This window comes from Caretta caretta, chromosome 1 (genome assembly GCF_965140235.1).
Source record: "Caretta caretta isolate rCarCar2 chromosome 1, rCarCar1.hap1, whole genome shotgun sequence".
Taxonomy (NCBI): Eukaryota; Metazoa; Chordata; order Testudines; family Cheloniidae; genus Caretta; species Caretta caretta.
The window spans coordinates 330,407,585-330,426,008 of record NC_134206.1 but is presented as its reverse complement, the minus strand read 5'-3'; the positions used below and the strand labels follow the sequence as shown (position 1 = coordinate 330,426,008).

The 18,424-nt window shown below is 38.5% G+C and overlaps 1 protein-coding gene across 3 annotated transcripts in view; it reads right to left on the bottom strand.

The window, feature by feature from the left end:
* Positions 1 to 843: 843 nt before the first annotated feature.
* The window catches only part of PTPN12 (protein tyrosine phosphatase non-receptor type 12), a 147,507-nt gene continuing 129,926 nt past the window's right edge, over positions 844 to 18,424 (bottom strand). Inside the window, exons 14-18 of one of the 3 annotated variants that reach the window (XM_048836450.2) lie at positions 14,710 to 14,787; positions 10,644 to 10,735; positions 6,499 to 6,529; positions 4,986 to 5,102; positions 844 to 2,162 (exon numbers count right to left, since the gene is read on the bottom strand). In XM_048836450.2, the coding sequence (XP_048692407.1) occupies positions 2,101 to 2,162; positions 4,986 to 5,102; positions 6,499 to 6,529; positions 10,644 to 10,735; positions 14,710 to 14,787 (380 nt within the window). In that variant the 3' untranslated portion in view covers positions 844 to 2,100. The other 2 variants (XM_048836451.2, XM_048836452.2) reach the window with 2 other exon arrangements.

Here is an 18,424-nt window from a genome sequence, read left to right as displayed (position 1 = left end):
GCAGACACAACAAAAACCACATGAGCAGGGGGTCACTATTGGGGATAGCTATCCCACACAACAGACAATGTTTAAACCCTGGTAGGGGCATCAAACTATCCCTCCTAATTACTATAGCTTAACCTGAGGGTAGCTACATATACAATAAATTCCCAGAGAAACAGAAAAAACAGCGTGAGGTGAAACACCACACAGAATGCTCTGACTCTAGCCTTGGGTGGTGAGAAGGAACTAAAGGTGGGGTGGGTGGTGCTGCCCTTTAATAGTGAGGGGAAGGGCTAGAGCACCATCTGAACAGGTACCGCTAAACAAAATTCTCTGGCTTTGGTATGCTGGGCGCACACACACACCTGACTGCAACTGCGTGAAGAACCACCAATTCTACGGAAGTTCCAAGCAGTCTGCTAGATTAACTTCTCATTCTCTAAAGCTCTTCTGTGGATAGCAGTGAGCCTGAAATCAGAGAAAGGGAGGAAAAAATGACTAAATTGCCCCCCATTGTAGTAGAAAAGACTCTGTCAAATCCATGGCTAGTGACCAGAATAGCAGATACCCATGTATGAAGGTTTCAGTCACTACTTTCATTAATAAAAACCAGTTATAAAAAAATCTTCATATGCTTTACTACTCAGCTCATTTCTACTGTTTTTTGCATTATAATTAGGCAGAATCTCTAAGGAAGTTAACAGAAAATTTTTTAGCGTCCATTAGGTTCAGTTTCATGTTTACAGTAATGAGCACTGAAGAATTACAAACAGCTGAATATGACCTTGCCCACCCCAATGTACTCTAGTTCACTTTTGAATAATATACATGTTCCTTATAAGTAAAAACACAATGAAATTTTGAGGTACTTTCTTTAATTTAAAGAGTCTATCATTATTACAGAAACAAAGTTTATAAGTAGAGAATCCTTATAAGGATTAATCCTTGGCATGGTATGCTGCCAAGATTCAGTGTAGCTGCAAGGGCTCTATGTGAATCTTCATATAAGTTGCTTTCACACATACACACACTTGCTGAATGATCAAAATACTATTTTTACCAGCACAATGGAAAATAATGGCTCTCAAATAGTCCCTTTACCAGTGTGTCCTGAAATGTTTGTACAAAAGTAGAAATACACACCATATTATACTGTAGCATTAAACCAGCTATTATGTAGGAAGCTTTTAGGAAATTCATCTCTATAAATTGAAACTTATGAAATATTAAAATGAAAACTAACAAGTGATGGTTATTTAGAATTGGTTCTATTTTACTGGAAGGTCAGATACACTAAACAATTTTTTGTTTTTATACATTTCTAAACCCAGATGAACTCAAACACTGAAGCAACATACATAGGCTAAGAGAATTCAATATTGTTCCAAGGCACTTACTGAATCTCCATGACTAGATGAAAACCGGAACAAATTAGGTCTGACCAACAGTATATAATATAAAAATAACCTTTTGCTTACAATTTACAAAACGTATTACAATCTTTATCTCTGCAAACCTGCAATTCTGGCTGTATGTCCAGAATTTTTTTGTTTTTAAATCAGAAACCATTTTCTAAAATTTCAGGGCAAATAATTTACAAATAAGATACACATGAATTTAGAACATGCAGAGATTTCTTACATCTTCTGTTAATATTTTATGATTGCAACTTTATCAAATTATATTCCTACTTGCCCTGTACATATACAAAATAATGCTTACATGGTAATCAAAAGTTAGCAAAAAGTAGTCCATAAACTCAATTTGTCAAAAGTATCACTATATTAACAAATGTCTACAAGCAGCGTGTAACAGGGTTAAAAGACATTAAGGCAATAATACTTGGAAGTTACAAAATAAACCATATGTAATACTTTCTCCTAGGTGTAATAAGGCAGGTAGATGGCCCCAGCAAAAAGTTAGGTTGTAATACTGGAATCCACTGTTGTGAATAATATTTAAGGTTTTATGTGGGATGTAAAGTAAAAAGTGTACCATTCTGTAGTTATAAAACTACACTGTTCTGTGTTAGTCCCCAAAAAGTAAAGAGTGGAATACTGTTTATTTAGTTTTCAGTGGCACTTGACTTTTCCAGAGTGACCATTTTCTTTTTCATCATGTCCATTCTGATGGTGGCTCTCTTGGTCCTCTTGGCTTTCCACAACGGTTACCAAAACCTAAAAACAGAAAACATTTAAATTCCGTCAACTTTGAAAAAAAGCAAATTCAGAATTAGCATTGAGAACAATCGCTATTGTTAAAGCTGTTCAGCATCTCCCATTTAAGATATTCCTACTTTCAGGGACTTACAAAACTTCATGTCTCAATTCAAGAGTTTTAAACACAAGATGCTTGTAGTAACTACAAACATGAACCATTCAGATACTTTTATATTTCATTATTTAAACCTAAATTTGGAAGGTACTTAATCCACAATGCCAAATTAAGTCTTTTATAATTTGCTTATTTTATTCCCCCAAATACCATGATTTTGGAAAATTGTTTATGTCCTCAGGTTTTCATAACTATACAGTGAAAATGTGTTATAATCATTAAAGCATAATTTTGCAGACTCTGTAAACACACAAGTGAGGATTGATTAGATAATTAGAAACCCAAACAATTATGAGTAAAACATGACAATACATGGACAATTTCAAAAAGGAAATTCAAACAGAAGTACATTAAAGTATGCTCAATTTCTCAAATATACTAAGAAATTCATATTTACAGTAGGCTGTCACACTGTCCCTGCCCATCCTGGCTAATAGCCATTGATTGACCTGTCTAGTTCTTTTTTGAACACTGTTATAGTCTTGGCCTTCATAACATCCTCTGACAAATTGTTCCACAGGTTGACTGTGTGTTGTGTGAAAAAATACTTTGTTTGTGTTAAACTTGTAACCTATTAATTTGATTTGGTGACCCCTAGTTCTTGTGTTATGTGAAAGAATGAATAACACTTCCTTTTTTATTTTCTCCACACCTATTATGATTTTATAGACCTCTTCAGTATTTCCCCTTAGTCATCTCTTTTCTAAAATGAAAAGTCCCAGTCTTATTAATCTCTCCTCATATGGAAGCTGTTCCATACCCCTAATCATTTTTGTTGCTCTTTTCTGAATCTTTTCCCATTCCAATATTTTTTATTTTTATTTATTTATTTATTTTTTTGAGATGGGGCGACCACATCTGCACTCAGTATTCAAGATGTGGGCATACCATGGATTTATATAGACACAATATAATATTCTGTCCTATTATCTATCTCGTTCTTAATTATTCCCAATATTCTGTTAGCTCTTTTGACTGCTGCTGCACACTGAGTGGATGTTTTTAAGAAAACTATCCACAATAACTCCAAGATCTCTTTCTTGAGTGGTAAGAGCTAATTTAGACCCCCAACATTTTATATGTATAGTTGGGATTATGTTTTCCAACATGCATTACTTTGCATTTATCAACATTGAATTTCATCTAAGGTGCCACAAGTACTCCTTTTCTTTTTGCGAATACAGACTAACACATCTGCCATTTTGTTGCCCAGTCACCATGTTTGGTGAGATCCCTTTGTAACTCTTTGCAGTCTGCTTTGGACTTAAATAGTTAAGTAATTTTGTATCGTCTGCAAATTTTGCCACCTCACTGTTCACTCCTTTTTCCAGATCATTTATGAATGTGTTGAACAGCACAAGTCCCAGTACATATCCTTGGTGGGACTCCTCAATTTACATCTCTCCATTCTGAAAACTGACCATTTATTCCTACCCTTTGTTTTCTATCTTTTAACCAGTTACTGATCCATGAGAGGACCTTCCCTCTTATCCCATGAAGCTTACTTTGCTTAAGAGTGTTTGGTGAGGGACCTAGTCAAAGGCTTTCTGAAAAGTCTAAGTTCACTATATCCACTGGATCCCTCTTGTCCACATGCTTGTTGACTCCCTCAGAATTCTAGTAGATTGGTAAGGTATGATTTCCCTTTACAAAAGCCATGTTGACTCTTCCCCCACAAATCGTGTTCTTTTATGTGTCTGATAATTCTGTTCTTTACTACAGTTTCAACCAGTTTGCCCGGTACTGAAGTAAGGTTCACCGGCCTGTAATTGCCAGGATCGCCTCTGGCACCCTTTTTAAAAATTGGTGTCACATTAGCTAACCTCCAGTCATCTAGTACAGAAGCTGATTTAAATGACAGTTTACATACCACAGTTGTTAGTTCTGCAATTTCACATTGAGTTCCTTCAGAACTCTTGGGTGAAGAGCATCTGGTCCTGGTGACTTATTACTGTTTAGTTTATCAATTTGTTCTAAAACCTCCTCTAATGACACCTCAATCTGGGGCAGTTCCTCAGATTTGTCACCTAAAAAGAATGGCTCAGATCTGGGAATTTCCCTTACGTCGTCAGCCGTGAAGACTGATGCAAAGAAGTCATTTAGTTTCTGTGCAATGGCCTTATCTTTGAGTGCTCCTTTAGTATCTCAGGTTTTAGAGTAGCACCCGTGTCAGTCTGTATTTGCAAAAAGAAAAGGAGTACTAGTGGCGCCTTAGAGACTAACCAATTTATTTGAGCATAAGCTTTCGTGAGCTACAGCTCACTTCATCGGATGCTTATGCTCAAATAAATTGGTTAGTCTCTAAGGCGCCACTAGTACTCCTTTTCTTTTAGCATCTCAATCATCTATTGGCCCCACTGGTTATTTGTCAGGTTTCCTACTTCTGATGTACTTAAAACACTTCTTGCAATTACTTTGAGTCTTTGGCAAACTGTTCTTCAAATTCTCTTTTGGCCTTCCTAATCATATTTTTACACTTGATTTTCCAGAGTTTATGCTTCTTTCTATTTTCCTTGATAGGATTCAACTTCCATTTTTTAAAGGATGCGACTTTTTCAAAAACTAATAAATGGAATGTACACGCTGAATGAGTAAACATTTATATATTTATGTACTAAATTTAAACAAATACATAAAAGGGGCAGTTTTGAATGAATGGCAATTACCAATATCTGTGATTTCTACTGGAATTTCTGAAATTTGACCTCTTATATCAGTGGAACTGGAAAGAGGAATCTGAGGTATAGTATCAGCTGGTGTTTTGTTGCCCATTTCAAGATTATCTGGAAAACAAGAGATTTTAATATAAATATGTTAGGCAAGCAATTTTTGTGGTATTCTTAATTTCAAAATGATGCTTTTAAGTCAAACTTGATTCAAATTTTACCCTTTGTAGAAAACAAAGCCTTTATAAAATCCAAGGCTAATAAAAATGTTTTTATTCCGGTAGAAACAGTTATTTTTTTTCTTTTAACACTTCCCTGAAGTGTTTGTAACCCAAACACTGCAGCACTGAGAACTAAAAGTGCTTACAGTAAAGTTTCAGGAGTTGAACTAATTCCACTGGTTTTCAATGACCAATCTTAGAGAAATCCAAATATTAAATTCTTATATCAATATGAAGTAAATAAGATTTAAAAATTCCTTTCAGTTTTTATGTTCTAACCAATTCGTATTAAAGGTAACTACGTAATATATGACAGGTTTCAGAGGAACAGCCGTGTTAGTCTGTATTCGCAAAAAGAAAAGGAGTACTTGTGGCACCTTAGAGACTAACCAATTTATTTGAGCATGAGCTTTCGTGAGCTACAGCTCACTTCATCAGATGTTTACCGTGGAAACTGCAGCAGACTTTATATACACACAGAAATCATGAAACAATACCTCCTCCCACCCCACTGTCCTGCTGGACAGTGGGGTGGGAGGAGGTATTGTTTCATGATTTCTGTGTGTATATAAAGTCTGCTGCAGTTTCCACGGTAAACATCTGATGAAGTGAGCTGTAGCTCACGAAAGCTCATGCTCAAATAAATTGGTTAGTCTCTAAGGTGCCACAAGTACTCCTTTTCTTTTTACGTAATATATGATTTCAGTTCACAGTATCCTTTAATATATTCATGTAAGTAGCTTTCCTTTCAGCTTGTATTTGGTGCTTCCGAGCAACAGAACAGAATTAATTGTAAATACTTCAGGCGTACACCAATTTAACCTCATTAATGAAGCCCCAAAATAGTGTGAGAGAGAAAATTAGTTCATATTGTAAAATAAAATGAAAATTAACTCAATATTTATATAGTACACACAGATTTAGAGTAGTTTGGAAACGAAGATGAAAAGATAAGACTGTTTATACATTAGTATCACAGCTACAATTGAATAGGAATAATTTTTAAGTCATGGAAACCTAAATATGATTGTAACAAAGTGTAATAGGCTATAAGCTACAAAAACTATGGTAGATTTAAAAAAGGGTTAAGAATTTCGGATGTTTGGTGACTATGCAGTGCACATCTCCTGCAGCTGGACCAACTAGTTTGGTGACCGGCTAGTGCACACAGGGTAACTAACTCCTTTTGGCCTCCCACCATTACTTCAAGGTAACTCACAACGCACTAGGAACCCGGCAAGTTGTTAGTTTGAAAGTTTCATTTACATTTAAGAACTAAGTTAATCACTTACCAAGTTTTACACATCCAGCTGTTTTCAAGCCCTGTTAATATGAAATATTGTATTTTAAATTTCTGTAGGATGCCTCAAAATAATTTGTTAAAGAACGTCTGAGATATTCAAGATAAAAGCAAATATTTTTGGAAGGAGATACCATAAGCAGAATTGGAAAATTTTACACTTCCTACTAGTGGAGTAGCCAGGATGGGACATTTGGGTGGGCGGGCAATGACAGGAGGGGCCCGCCTCCCCCCATCCCTTCCAGCAGGCCTTGCGTAGGGTAATGGACGCTCTGGCCAGGGTCCCCCTGGGGCCCTGGGTGCACAGCCAGCTCCGGGAGGAGATGCTGCTCTCCAATGTGCATGGCTCCCAGCACCCATTCCTGTCCCACGCCAGGCCTGGATCCCCAAGGAGGCAGGCCTACCTTTTTTGAGGATCAACTCTGCTGCTGCCAAACCGCACACTCACTTGCCCACCCACCCTCCTCCCAGTGGTGGATTACCACTGGGTCATGCCCAGCAGCCCCAGCCAATTGGGGCGTCCCCGTCCCCCAATCCGCTCCACCCGGCGCATCTGCCAGACAGCAGGGTTGAGGTGTGGGGGCTTGCCCTGCTTCACTCACCTGGTGCTTCTGCTGAGGAGTGGGGTCGGGGCTTGTGGGTGCAAGCCCCCATGCCCTGACCCCACTCCCTGGCAGGCGGGGGGAGCCAGGCAAGTGCTGGGGCTGGAGCAGAGCTGGGTCTTGGGGATGGGCCTGAATGCTAAGTGGGTGGGCTGGGGGCTACAGAAGACTCAATGTTAAAAAGTATGATAGTCTGGTGGTAACAAGTGCTGATAGTTAATACATGAATTACTGGTAAAATCATAGTTTCCATTCTGGAATGTTAGCAAAGTTAGCAAAGGAATGTTAGTAAGTTATGATGCATTAAAGACGACCTGGAAAGCTTTTAAAGTTTGTTCATTTTTTCATTTTATGAGACTCATGGTTAGGGCCCTACTAAATTCATGGTCCATTTTGGTCAATTTCATGGTCACAGGATTTTAAAAATTGTAATTTCATGATTTCAGATATGTAAATCTGAAATTTCACAGTGGTAAAACTGTAGGGGTCCTTATCCAAAAGGTGGTTGTTGCAAGGTTATTGTAGGGGGCTCGTAGTATTGCCAGCCTTACTTCTGTGCTGCTGCTGATGGTGGCACTGCCTTCAGAGTTGGGTGACCAGAGAGCGGGAGCTGCTGGCCTGGAGCCCAGCTCTGATGGCAGCATTGCCGCCAGCAGCAGCTCAGAAGTAAGGATGAAATGGTACATTATTTCCACCCTTACTTCTGCGCTGCTCCTTGTGGGGCACTGCCCTCAGAGCTGGATGTCTGGCCACCAGCTTCTGCTCTCCGGCCACCCAACTCTGAAGGCAGTGCAGAAGTAAGGGTGGTACTACTGTGATCCCCTACAATAACCTTGCAACCCCCCTCCCACAACCTCCTTTTGGGTTAGGACCCCAGTTGGAGAAATGGTGGTCTCCCCCCATTAAGTCTGTACAGTATAGTGGTTCTCAACCTTTCCAGGCTCCTGTACCCCTTTCAAGAGTCTGATTGGTCTTGCATACCCCAAGTTTCACCTCTCTTAAAAACTACCTGTTTACAAAAATCAGACAAAAATATAAAAAAGTGTCACAGGACACTATTACTGAAAAATTGCTGACTCTCTCATTTTTGCCATATAATTGTAAAATAAATCAATTGGAATATAAATACTGTACTTACATTTCAGTGTATAATACATAGAGCAATATAAACAAGCCATTGTGTGTATGAAATTTTAGTTTGTATTGACTTCGCTAGTGCTTTTTATGTAGCCTGTTGTAAAACTAGGCAAATATCTAAATGAGTTGATGTACCTCTTGGAAGACCTCTGCATACTCCCAGGAGTACGTGTACTCCTGGTTGAGAGCCACTGGTATAAGGTAAAAGTACACAGAAGACCATATTTCACGGGAGAGACCAGGTTTCACGGTCCATGATGTGTTTTTCACAGTCATGAATTTGGTAGGGCCCTATTCATTGTTCACAAAGATTCATTTCTACTTTATTTTTGTCAAAATCCACATTTTCTTGCTTTTTATAAGAGTAAAAAATAGCTATTCTGATCTTTCTGCTCTCCCCTGCAATTTTCAAGGAAAAACAAGAGTAGTTCGGGGGACTTCAGGTTTGCCTTCAGCTGACACTTCTATTTGCGTATCTAACCGAGGCAAACATTCCACTTTCTATTCCCTCTGTACTTACACAGTTCTAAATTGATTTAGTTAAAGTTGTTATAGTATTTTTATTGAAGATGCTACATTGTTGCTTCCCAGCACAGAGTATGAGAAGGGGGCAGCTCAATAGCAGGAGCTCAGATGACAGCTCAATGATTAATGTGATCATGGGGTTTGTGAGCTACTGAAGGCAAATGGGCGTCCCCTAAATGGCAACATTCAAGGAGGAATGAGGGGGAAGTTTTTTTTAAAACATTAGGTGGACTTCAAACATACATATTAATATATATGAGGGCTGTTAGAAAAATTCAAGACATTTTCTCAGGTCGCTTTTAACGACTAAATTAATTCATGTCACTATTATATTTGCATTTAAGGTTGTTCCTTTCCCTAAACATCTTTCATATTCCCCTATTTCAGCACAGCATCCATCTAGAATATTAGTAATGACTGCAATAGTAAATAGAATTAAAATTTAAAAAAATTAAAGTGGAATTGATTAACCAGTTAAGTAGCTGAATGATTTGGTCACCACTAGCACATCATCATTCTAAATCTCTAGCATATTTAGGACATTTTATTACATAGGCCAAGGATTTAGTCTTTCATCCTGACAGGTCTGGAAGTTTCTTTGGACATTTTAATACTCACAGGTTTTCAATGTATTTAATTAACCGCAAGATAGAAAGTTCAAGTCAAGGCCACTTCTACTACAATGTGGTGGAGCTCTTAATGGGGACCTGCAAAGAAATATACTGGGCTGTGCGCAATGTTTCTTCCCCTCTCTTTTTTTGAGCTTGTTTATATGAAGAAAGCCTGAAAGGTTGAATTTTTTTGGTTTATTTGTTTTATTTTTTTCACATTAAAGATACAAGTCTTGGGCAAAAGCTTCCAAAGTGCTTAAGTGTCTTGGGAGACCATGTCCCATTTTCAAAAGACTTCTAAGTGCCTAAATCACTAAGTCACTTTTGAAAATGGGAGTTAGGTGTTCTTGGAAATTTTACCCATAGTCTACCCTGAAAGACAAACAACTGGAAAATAAGTAGGTTTGTCATCAGATTTCACTTAGCATATCTGAGAATTGGTCCTGGGAATTGGTCCTGCTTTGAGCAGGGGGTTGGACTAGATGACCTTCTGGGGTCCCTTCCAACCCTGATATTCTATGATTCTATGAGGCATTAAAAAGTGATTTTTATTTTAACTGTTTTTGTTAACCAATTTTTTTAACTAAAATCACTTGGATGGCAAAATGCTCCCAACCCACATTTCTCAATCATGTAAGACCTCCTCTAACTGTAAAACCTTCATATTCTTTGTACTTTTAAGAAAAACACCTTTTGGAAAAGTTCTCCTCAAGCTCCTTATACATCAAAGGATAGTCATAATCCTAATTTACACTGTAATACATTTTTTCATTGCAGGTCACCTTTAAAATGTCTACAGTTTTGTATGGGGCAAGGATTGGTGAAATGTATTAGTTGCAATGGAAAGGAAAGAGGGATTGTTCGTAGCACTGCAACTGCAGACGGCAAAGGAGAGTAGTTTGAGTGTAGGTAGCATTTAACTCATTTCATAGAACGTTCAATTTCTGATCTTAATTTTCACTTCTGTCTGTAAAGCTAGAAGAGCTCTGTGCTACCACTTCATCTGAAGTATTGGTGACAAAAAAATGCAGAATGTTAACACTCAACATTCAGAACAGTGTAGAAAAGCAGCTCAGGTTTAAATGCAAAAATTAAATTGGTATAGGTCACCAGTTAAAGCAAAAGTCAGTTAACTTGGTCAGTTGAAGTTTATCAACACTTATAACTAACATTTAAAAAAAATTCTTTTACCATTTGGTTGTATATTCAAAAGGTTAGTTCTAGAAGCTAAAAATTAGCATTGACTTATCACTGATACTTACTGTAGATTCTGTTTGTTCAGGAAGATTCTGATCATGCAGTATACTCCTTTCAGCAGATTGTGAAAACGTAAAAGTCTTGGTCAAAGGTGCACCTAATAAAAATGAAATCTTAAAATCAAAATATATTTCAGAAATTTATACACTGTGATCTCCTGAGTTTCAATACCATACCAAGGACCGTCCTAACAAAACTTTAGAGAGAAGTTACATCAACCACCTTTTCTAAAAGGTCTTTAAAACAAAGAGTATTCACAATATTTCTAATCAACATTTTGTTCAAGACACTTAATGAAGAACTTCCAAGATTACAAATTGCCACCAATCAAAATGCAAAATCACAAAATTCCCTTTTTTGCTTAAAGTTGGATAGAATTTCCTACAATCAGGGAATTCCAGTTGGTAGGCAACTGGGTCAGTTTTTAGGTGAAATTTAAAACAAATGCAATACACCAACTGCGAAAAATTTTATACCTTGAATATATACAATATGTAAAACTTGGAAATGCATGGATATCAGATTCCACTAAATTCTATTTTGACATCTCAGGCTACAATGCAACATTATATGCAAAATAAATATTTTTAGAGGGAGATTAATAGATATTTATAAAGTCATAATTACAGATGGTACAAAGCCAAGGATTATAGACCCCAAAAATTCAGAGCTAAGGTTAGATCTGAAATATCAAAACATTTCAAGCTAAGGAAATGCACAAAAAACCATAATTCTTCCCTGTAGTGACACCATACCAAAATAGGATTCAGATTATGGCATTTTAGCACTTTTTGTCTGAATTAAATGTTTAAAGACAGAATTTTCTTCTCACGTCACTACAGGGCAGAAATAAGATTGTTTAGGTGCTGTACATTTTTATACCTTAAGGTGCCTTGATTTCTTTCAGGTTTAACCTTCAGTCTGAATTTCCTGGGTTTGTAACACTTTTGTTTGAGATAATTACAGCATCCCTGATTATTATTAAAAAAACTTTAGTACTCAACCTTAATTCCATTTTAAACAATTGTTGTCTGCAAATTTCCTTTAAAAATGTTTCATGCATGGACACTACACAAATTCCAACAATGTTACAGTGTGATCATTTTAATGATTTGAAGATATGAAGCAAAACGCCCTTTATTTGTTTTAAATGTTAACTTTTATGACTAGATTCACCAGTATGCTCTGGCTATTTTACCCCACTCTGTAGAAGTGCCAAGCAGTAAGAATGTACACACACCTTCTCCTTCATTAAGTTTTTCCTGTCCTCCAAACTCTCCTGTGTACAAACATGCTACCTAGTTCCCCCAACTGCCTGGATCCAGCATATTTCCCTGTGCACCCCATTTTCTCCTCCCTTTCTGCTCTTTCTTGAATAGATCTGGTTCAACAGGTAGCTTTTGTGGAGACATATTTAGGATTAATGGCAATTTTTTGCTATTATTTTTCATAAAATTTTCCAGAGTTTAGTGCATTAAATCTTCAGAGAAACTGAAGAATTTGCCCTCATTCAAAATGGGCTTCATATCCCATTGTTCTCAATGAGAGATGCCAAGTTGCACTCAAAATGGTGGCCTCCTATGCTGCCAGGAGGTAGAAGAGAACACTCAGACATACTGAACAACAGGGGAGAGAGATGCTCCTCTCAGAATGGTCACCAAGTGAGGGCAATTCTGGTTTCAGTCTTTGTCATGATACTAAACTGGGAGGAGTGGTAGATACGCTGGAGGGGAGGGATAGGATACAGAAAGACCTAGACAAATTGGAGGATTGGGCCAAAAGAAATCTGGTGAGGTTCAATAAGGATAAGTGCAGGGTCCTGCACTTAGGACGGAAGAACCCAATGCACAGCTACAGACTAGGGACCGAATGGCTAGGCAGCAGTTCTGCGGAAAAGGACCTAGGGGTGACAGTGGACGAGAAGCTGGATATGAGTCAGCAGTGTGCCCTTGTTGCCAAGAAGGCCAATGGCATTTTGGGATGTATAAGTAGGGGCATAGCGAGCAGATCGAGGGACGTGATCGTTCCCCTCTATTCGACATTGGTGAGGCCTCATCTGGAGTACTGTGTCCAGTTTTGGGCCCCACACTTCAAGAAGGATGTGGATAAATTGGAGAGAGTCCAGCGAAGGGCAACAAAAATGATTAGGGGTCTGGAACACATGAGTTATGAGGAGAGGCTGAGGGAGCTGGGATTGTTTAGCCTGCAGAACAGAAGAATGAGGGGGGATTTGATAGCTGCTTTCAACTACCTGAAAGGGGGTTCCAAAGAGGATGGCTCTAGACTGTTCTCAATGGTAGCAGATGACAGAACGAGGAGTAATGGTCTCAAGTTGCAGTGGGGGAGGTTTAGATTGGATATTAGGAAAAACTTTTTCACTAAGAGGGTGGTGAAACACTGGAATGCGTTACCTAGGGAGGTGGTAGAATCTCCTTCCTTAGAGGTTTTTAAGGTCAGGCTTGACAAAGCCCTGGCTGGGATGATTTAACTGGGAATTGGTCCTGCTTTGAGCAGGGGGTTGGACTAGATGACCTTCTGGGGTCCCTTCCAACCCTGATATTCTATGATTCTATGATTCATGTCTCATTGTTCTCCATCATTTTGAAAGAGGGCTGTTTGTTGTGGATTTTCTGTAGAACATTATTTACTATCTGCTGAATGAGAAACTTTTAGTTACAAAAAGTAATTGGGGAAATCTTTTTTTTTCTTCTCCTAATTCTTTAAAAGTAGCCTCTGGACAAGATTTCAGTAAGATTGAACTATGTGAGACGTGTGAAGGGTCTGCATTATTCCATTACAGAGATCATTCAGGGCAAAAAAAATTGTTTGAATAGGGTGCTAACTTGCTTAAGGAGCCCATTTTAACTAATTCTGACTCAGACAAAACTGATTTATATATTCTCAGAAAATAAATACTACGCTCCAGAAGTAAGTGCTCTAAAAGGAGTGTGGAAAATCCAGTTCATCCTTAACTATGGATTCACAAATGGCACTGTCACAACACAGGTAATTTCTATACAAAATTCTCTAGAGCATTACCAATCTGCCCCAGACCTGATTTACATGAATTCCTTTTATTTATTTACTAATTAAAGCCACTGCTAGTTTTATGAGTGAAGTATTCGGATACAGACCCAGTGACTGATTTATTAGAGTTGGAAGTGTTGTCTGTTTCAATATGGGCTTTATGTCACAGTAGCACTGTGCTTACTAAATGTAACAATATTGGACTAGACTGCTGTTTCTGCAGGATACAACTGAGTAGGGCAACAGGAAGCTGTTTACAGCTCCCTTATTCTCTGCACAGCCCTAGATGTTGCTTAGAGCAGCCTAATGCTATTCTACCATAGGGACTGTTGCCAGCTGATCTGAAGGACCATCTATCAGCTAAGGAGAGAGGAATATAGCATACACCAGCCACACTCCCTCCCCAACCCCTACACTGGGGGTTACAAGGATATTGAGGAAGCAGACAAGCAAATATTTAGCGGAGAGGGGGAAATACAGCCAGACTTCTATACCTTCGCAGGCTGGAAAATCTGCTCCATTCTCTTCAAACTATCCTTAATATAGTGTTATAAGCTTTTAGTATACTGTATTTTAAGAACATATCCTTTTTTCAGGAAATGTTGACAGGCCATAAACTCAGTTTTTATCAGCACTCCCACCAGCTGTATCCAGGTGCATGTGCAAGTCGTAAGACATTACTACATTAATGTATTACTATGCTAAATGGCTGTAGGTAGAGAGAGCATACTGATCAAGTTTGCAGATGACAAAGCTGGGAGAGGAGGTGCCCATACTTCGGAGGGTAGAGCTAAAATTCAGCGGGATCTTGATAAATTGGAGAACTGGGCTATTGACAACAAAATGAAATTCATCAAAAACAAATGTACGGTGCTACACTAAGGGATTAAAAAAATGCACAGAGTGGGGGGAAAACTGGATTGGTACTTTCTTATTCTTTAAAACAAACAAAAAGCAGCAGTACCCAGAACTACTATACTAGACTCATTTTATTCAGGATTATTTTATTCCCCAAACCTGTAAAACGTAACAGAAGAGACTCACTCTGTTCACTTGCTAATACAAATGATTCTGGTGTTCTTTCTGGTAGTGGGGGAGAGGAGTCTTCACTCACATCAGCATCTAAATCGAATGTATTATTGTAATTAGACAAACTAAGAATGATGTAGCTTTGTTTAAACAAACAGAATTTCTAACAACACTTAATAGGTCAATTTTTACAAGTCTACAGTATAAGGCATTGTATAAAGAAAAGTTTAAGAACAAATACAGATGCAACAACAGGTTTATACATCAAATGAAACCATTTCCTATATCATTCTCCTACTTTAGTGTGCAACTCCTTGGGGAAAGGGCAGTGTCTTTGTATTGTTCAGTGATTAGCTCACTGACTGTTCAACAAATCAAATATCAAATGAAAAACTACTTTCTGTTCAGATGCCTAGGGTCCTTCAGTTTGTGCGGGGCGGGGGCGGAGAAGTATAGCCTTAGTGGTGTTTGAGAAGTTTTTAGTAATAAGCTCAAAACAGTAAGACAAATAAAGAAAAAACTTAGTGTGCACATTTAAGGCAACGAAGCAAAAACCATGTTTTGCGCTACCTACTCTGAATTTAAAGAGAATTAGGAAGCCTCTGTACTGGAGAGCTCTACTATTGCTTCTTGAACCTTGATGGTTGCACCAGTGCCAACAGCAGTAGTGCAGTGTATCCACAGCGCCATTTTGTTTTACTTACAGTTCTGCCCTGTGATAAATGAAGGGAGCGGGGTAGCTCCCTTTTATGGACACCCAGACAGCCAGTTAGCTACAAAATCCCTGTTAGTCACTGTTCTCTACTTGCTTTACCTGTAAAGGGTTAAAAAAGCCCATAGGTAAAAGGAAGGAAGTGAGCACCTGACCAAAAGAGCCAATGGGAGGGCTAGAACTTTTTAAAATTGGGGAAAAACTTTCCCTGTCTGCTGTTCTCCAGAGAGGAGAGACAGAACAGCAATGCTGTAAGAAGCTTTAAACCAGGTATGAAAAATCAAATCATACTTAGGAATTACTTATCTGAACCCCAGATATGTAAGTAGATCAGGGAATGTCTAGAAAGACGCAATTATGTTTCTCTTATTTCTTTATGGCTCGTGGATTCCCCAAATGCTTTTGTTTTGCTTGTAACCATTAAGCGGGACCTCAAGAAAAACCATTCTTGCTGCTTAATTATTATATTTGCTCTTTTTAAAATCTAGCAATAGCATAAGTTCCCAGATGTATTTTCTTTCTTTTTGTTTTTAATAAAATTTACCTTTAAGAACAGGATTGGATTTTTGTGTCCTAAGAGGTTTGTGCATATTGTTTAATTAGCTGGTGGCAACAGTGGATTTCCTTTGTTTTCTCTCTCAGCTCTTCCCCGGAGGCAGGTGAAAGGGCTTGAGGGTACCCACAGGGAGGAATTCCCAAGTGCATCTTCCTGGGTCCAAAGGGTTGGGGGTTTTTTTTGCACTTGGGTGGTGGCAGCATCTACCCCTCCAAGGTCAGAGAGAAGCTGTAACCTGGGGAGTTTAATACAAGCCTGGAGTGGCCAGTATTAATTTTTAGAATCCTTGTGGGCCCCCCAACTTCTGCACTCGAAGTGCCAGAATGTGGAATCAGGCTTGACGTGCCCCATGTCACACAGCACACGTATTTTCACACAGCACACTAATCAACCTTTGAAGGCACACTGCCTTTCGAGTTTTTAGCCCACAATTTCAGGCTTCCTGAAACAATGGCTTGCTAGACATTTGGAAAATGTTTCTGCAAGCCCATGAAAATTATGAGAGAATGGGGGGGGGGGGGTCAAAATCCCCCAACTCCTTTAGAAACTTAACCATTCATATCCACGGCCTGTTTGCAAAATGGAAACAAAACTGAAGCCAAGACAATTTTCTGCTGGAGGTAAGAGAAGACTACTATTTGTTATTAAATATTATTTTCTTTGCTGGTGGTGGGTTTAACTTTATGTAATAGCTTTTGCTGATCCTCCATTTTGTAAATGTATATGATTTTGATTAAGGATATTATAGAAAATGAAGTAGTCTGGTGTCCAGTGAGATTTAATGATACTATGAAGGATAAATTATTCCGCTTAATGAAATTTTAACAGATATACCGAAAACCATCTTTTTTTAACACAACACATACAGGTCAGCTGAAGTAATCAATGCAAAACACATAATAAAACAGTTTGTAAATAGACACTGTAGGGACAGGAATTGCATCTTCTGTGGATCCTCATGGTCTTTTTCCCTAATCCTGATGAGGGGCAGAGTTGCATGGGAATGCCCAGGAAGAAGCAGGTAAGAATGGCCAGTCCAACATGTAGTGCTCCTGTCTAATGGCACTGTACTGAAGAGCTGGAACATAATGCACATGTGCAGGGAGTCAGAGAGGAACAATCTGCAATTTGCCTCTTGCTCTGCATTTATTTCCCGTGAAGAGCTCCCTGTGGTACTCTTTTCCCAGTAGGCTCATTTCCCTGTCACAATAGATGTATTCCATCATGGCTTCTCTGTCCTCTTCCCTGAATGTACACAAAAAAGGTGGACTGTCCTCAAACTTCTGTTTCTTGTCCTCCACCTCAAATTCTATTACTGTGTATTTTCACACCCCTATGATGGTCACCATTTCATCTCTTGCTCTGCCTTAGCATAGAGATAGGTCAAGCATCTGCTCCTTCTGGTGCTGCCTGTTCACTATCTTGGTGTAACTAACATTTCCAAATTGTGGCCTTGATGCAGTTGTGGTTTCTAAACTGAGAAATAAGGAGAGAGTCAACAGGCATATTAATGTATTGACCATCCTTGAAGTACCAAGGAATGTCATAAAAGTAGCATTCATTTCCCTTTTAAATTCAAACTCTAAAGATAATCTGTAAAAGATTTATTTTAGAAAACTGAATATGAGCCCTTTTGCTTCATTACGATTTAGAAAACGTTTGGGTTCTTATTTTTACTCACTTGTTGCCTTTGAAATATCAGGAATACAAATTCATGTTTTTCCCAGTTTTGCTGGAAGACTTACCGGATATTTCCAGAGAACATATAGTCAGCTCTCACACCTTAACAGAAAGTTAGGGCATGTTTAATTTTTAACAAAGGCTTCCTTTTTCCAAAATGTTAGTAACAGAACAAAAAGTGTCTACAAATACCTTCCTCTTTCCATTGTTAAGCTTTCGCTCTAAGCTCGTGACATTACTTTCAGAGGAGTAAACTCACAGCAACATATCTTGTTTAGAGGACCTTTCATCTCCCAAGTCCTCATTTAAAGCTTGCTCATCTGCTTGGATCCAGAAAGGGACACTCTGCAAAGAGATCTTCAGCACCCAGAATGGTTTTGGATAAGCCTTTATCCACATCAGTTCTGAATTTGACCACATATGTCCTTTCCACCTTTCCTGGTCCCTCAACAGCACATTGCCAGCTTTTTTGATGCTGTCCAAAATGAACTCAGACTAAAATAAACTCAGATGATGATGTGCGGAGAATATCATCAATGTGTCATAAATAGGTGTCTTCCACTCTTCTGTGGAGCAACTGTCAATGTTACAGGCCTTGTTGCACTGGACCTTCAGACCCTCTATCTTCTCCCAGAATTAATGATACTTTGCTTGGCAAGACATTTGGAACCCAGCTGCAAAACATGGTATTATGAATCGGTTCAGCTGGGAGTAATCTGCTGGTTGCTCCAAGTTCTCAAACACCGGGACACTTCCAAACCAGCTGGCAGCACATTTATATG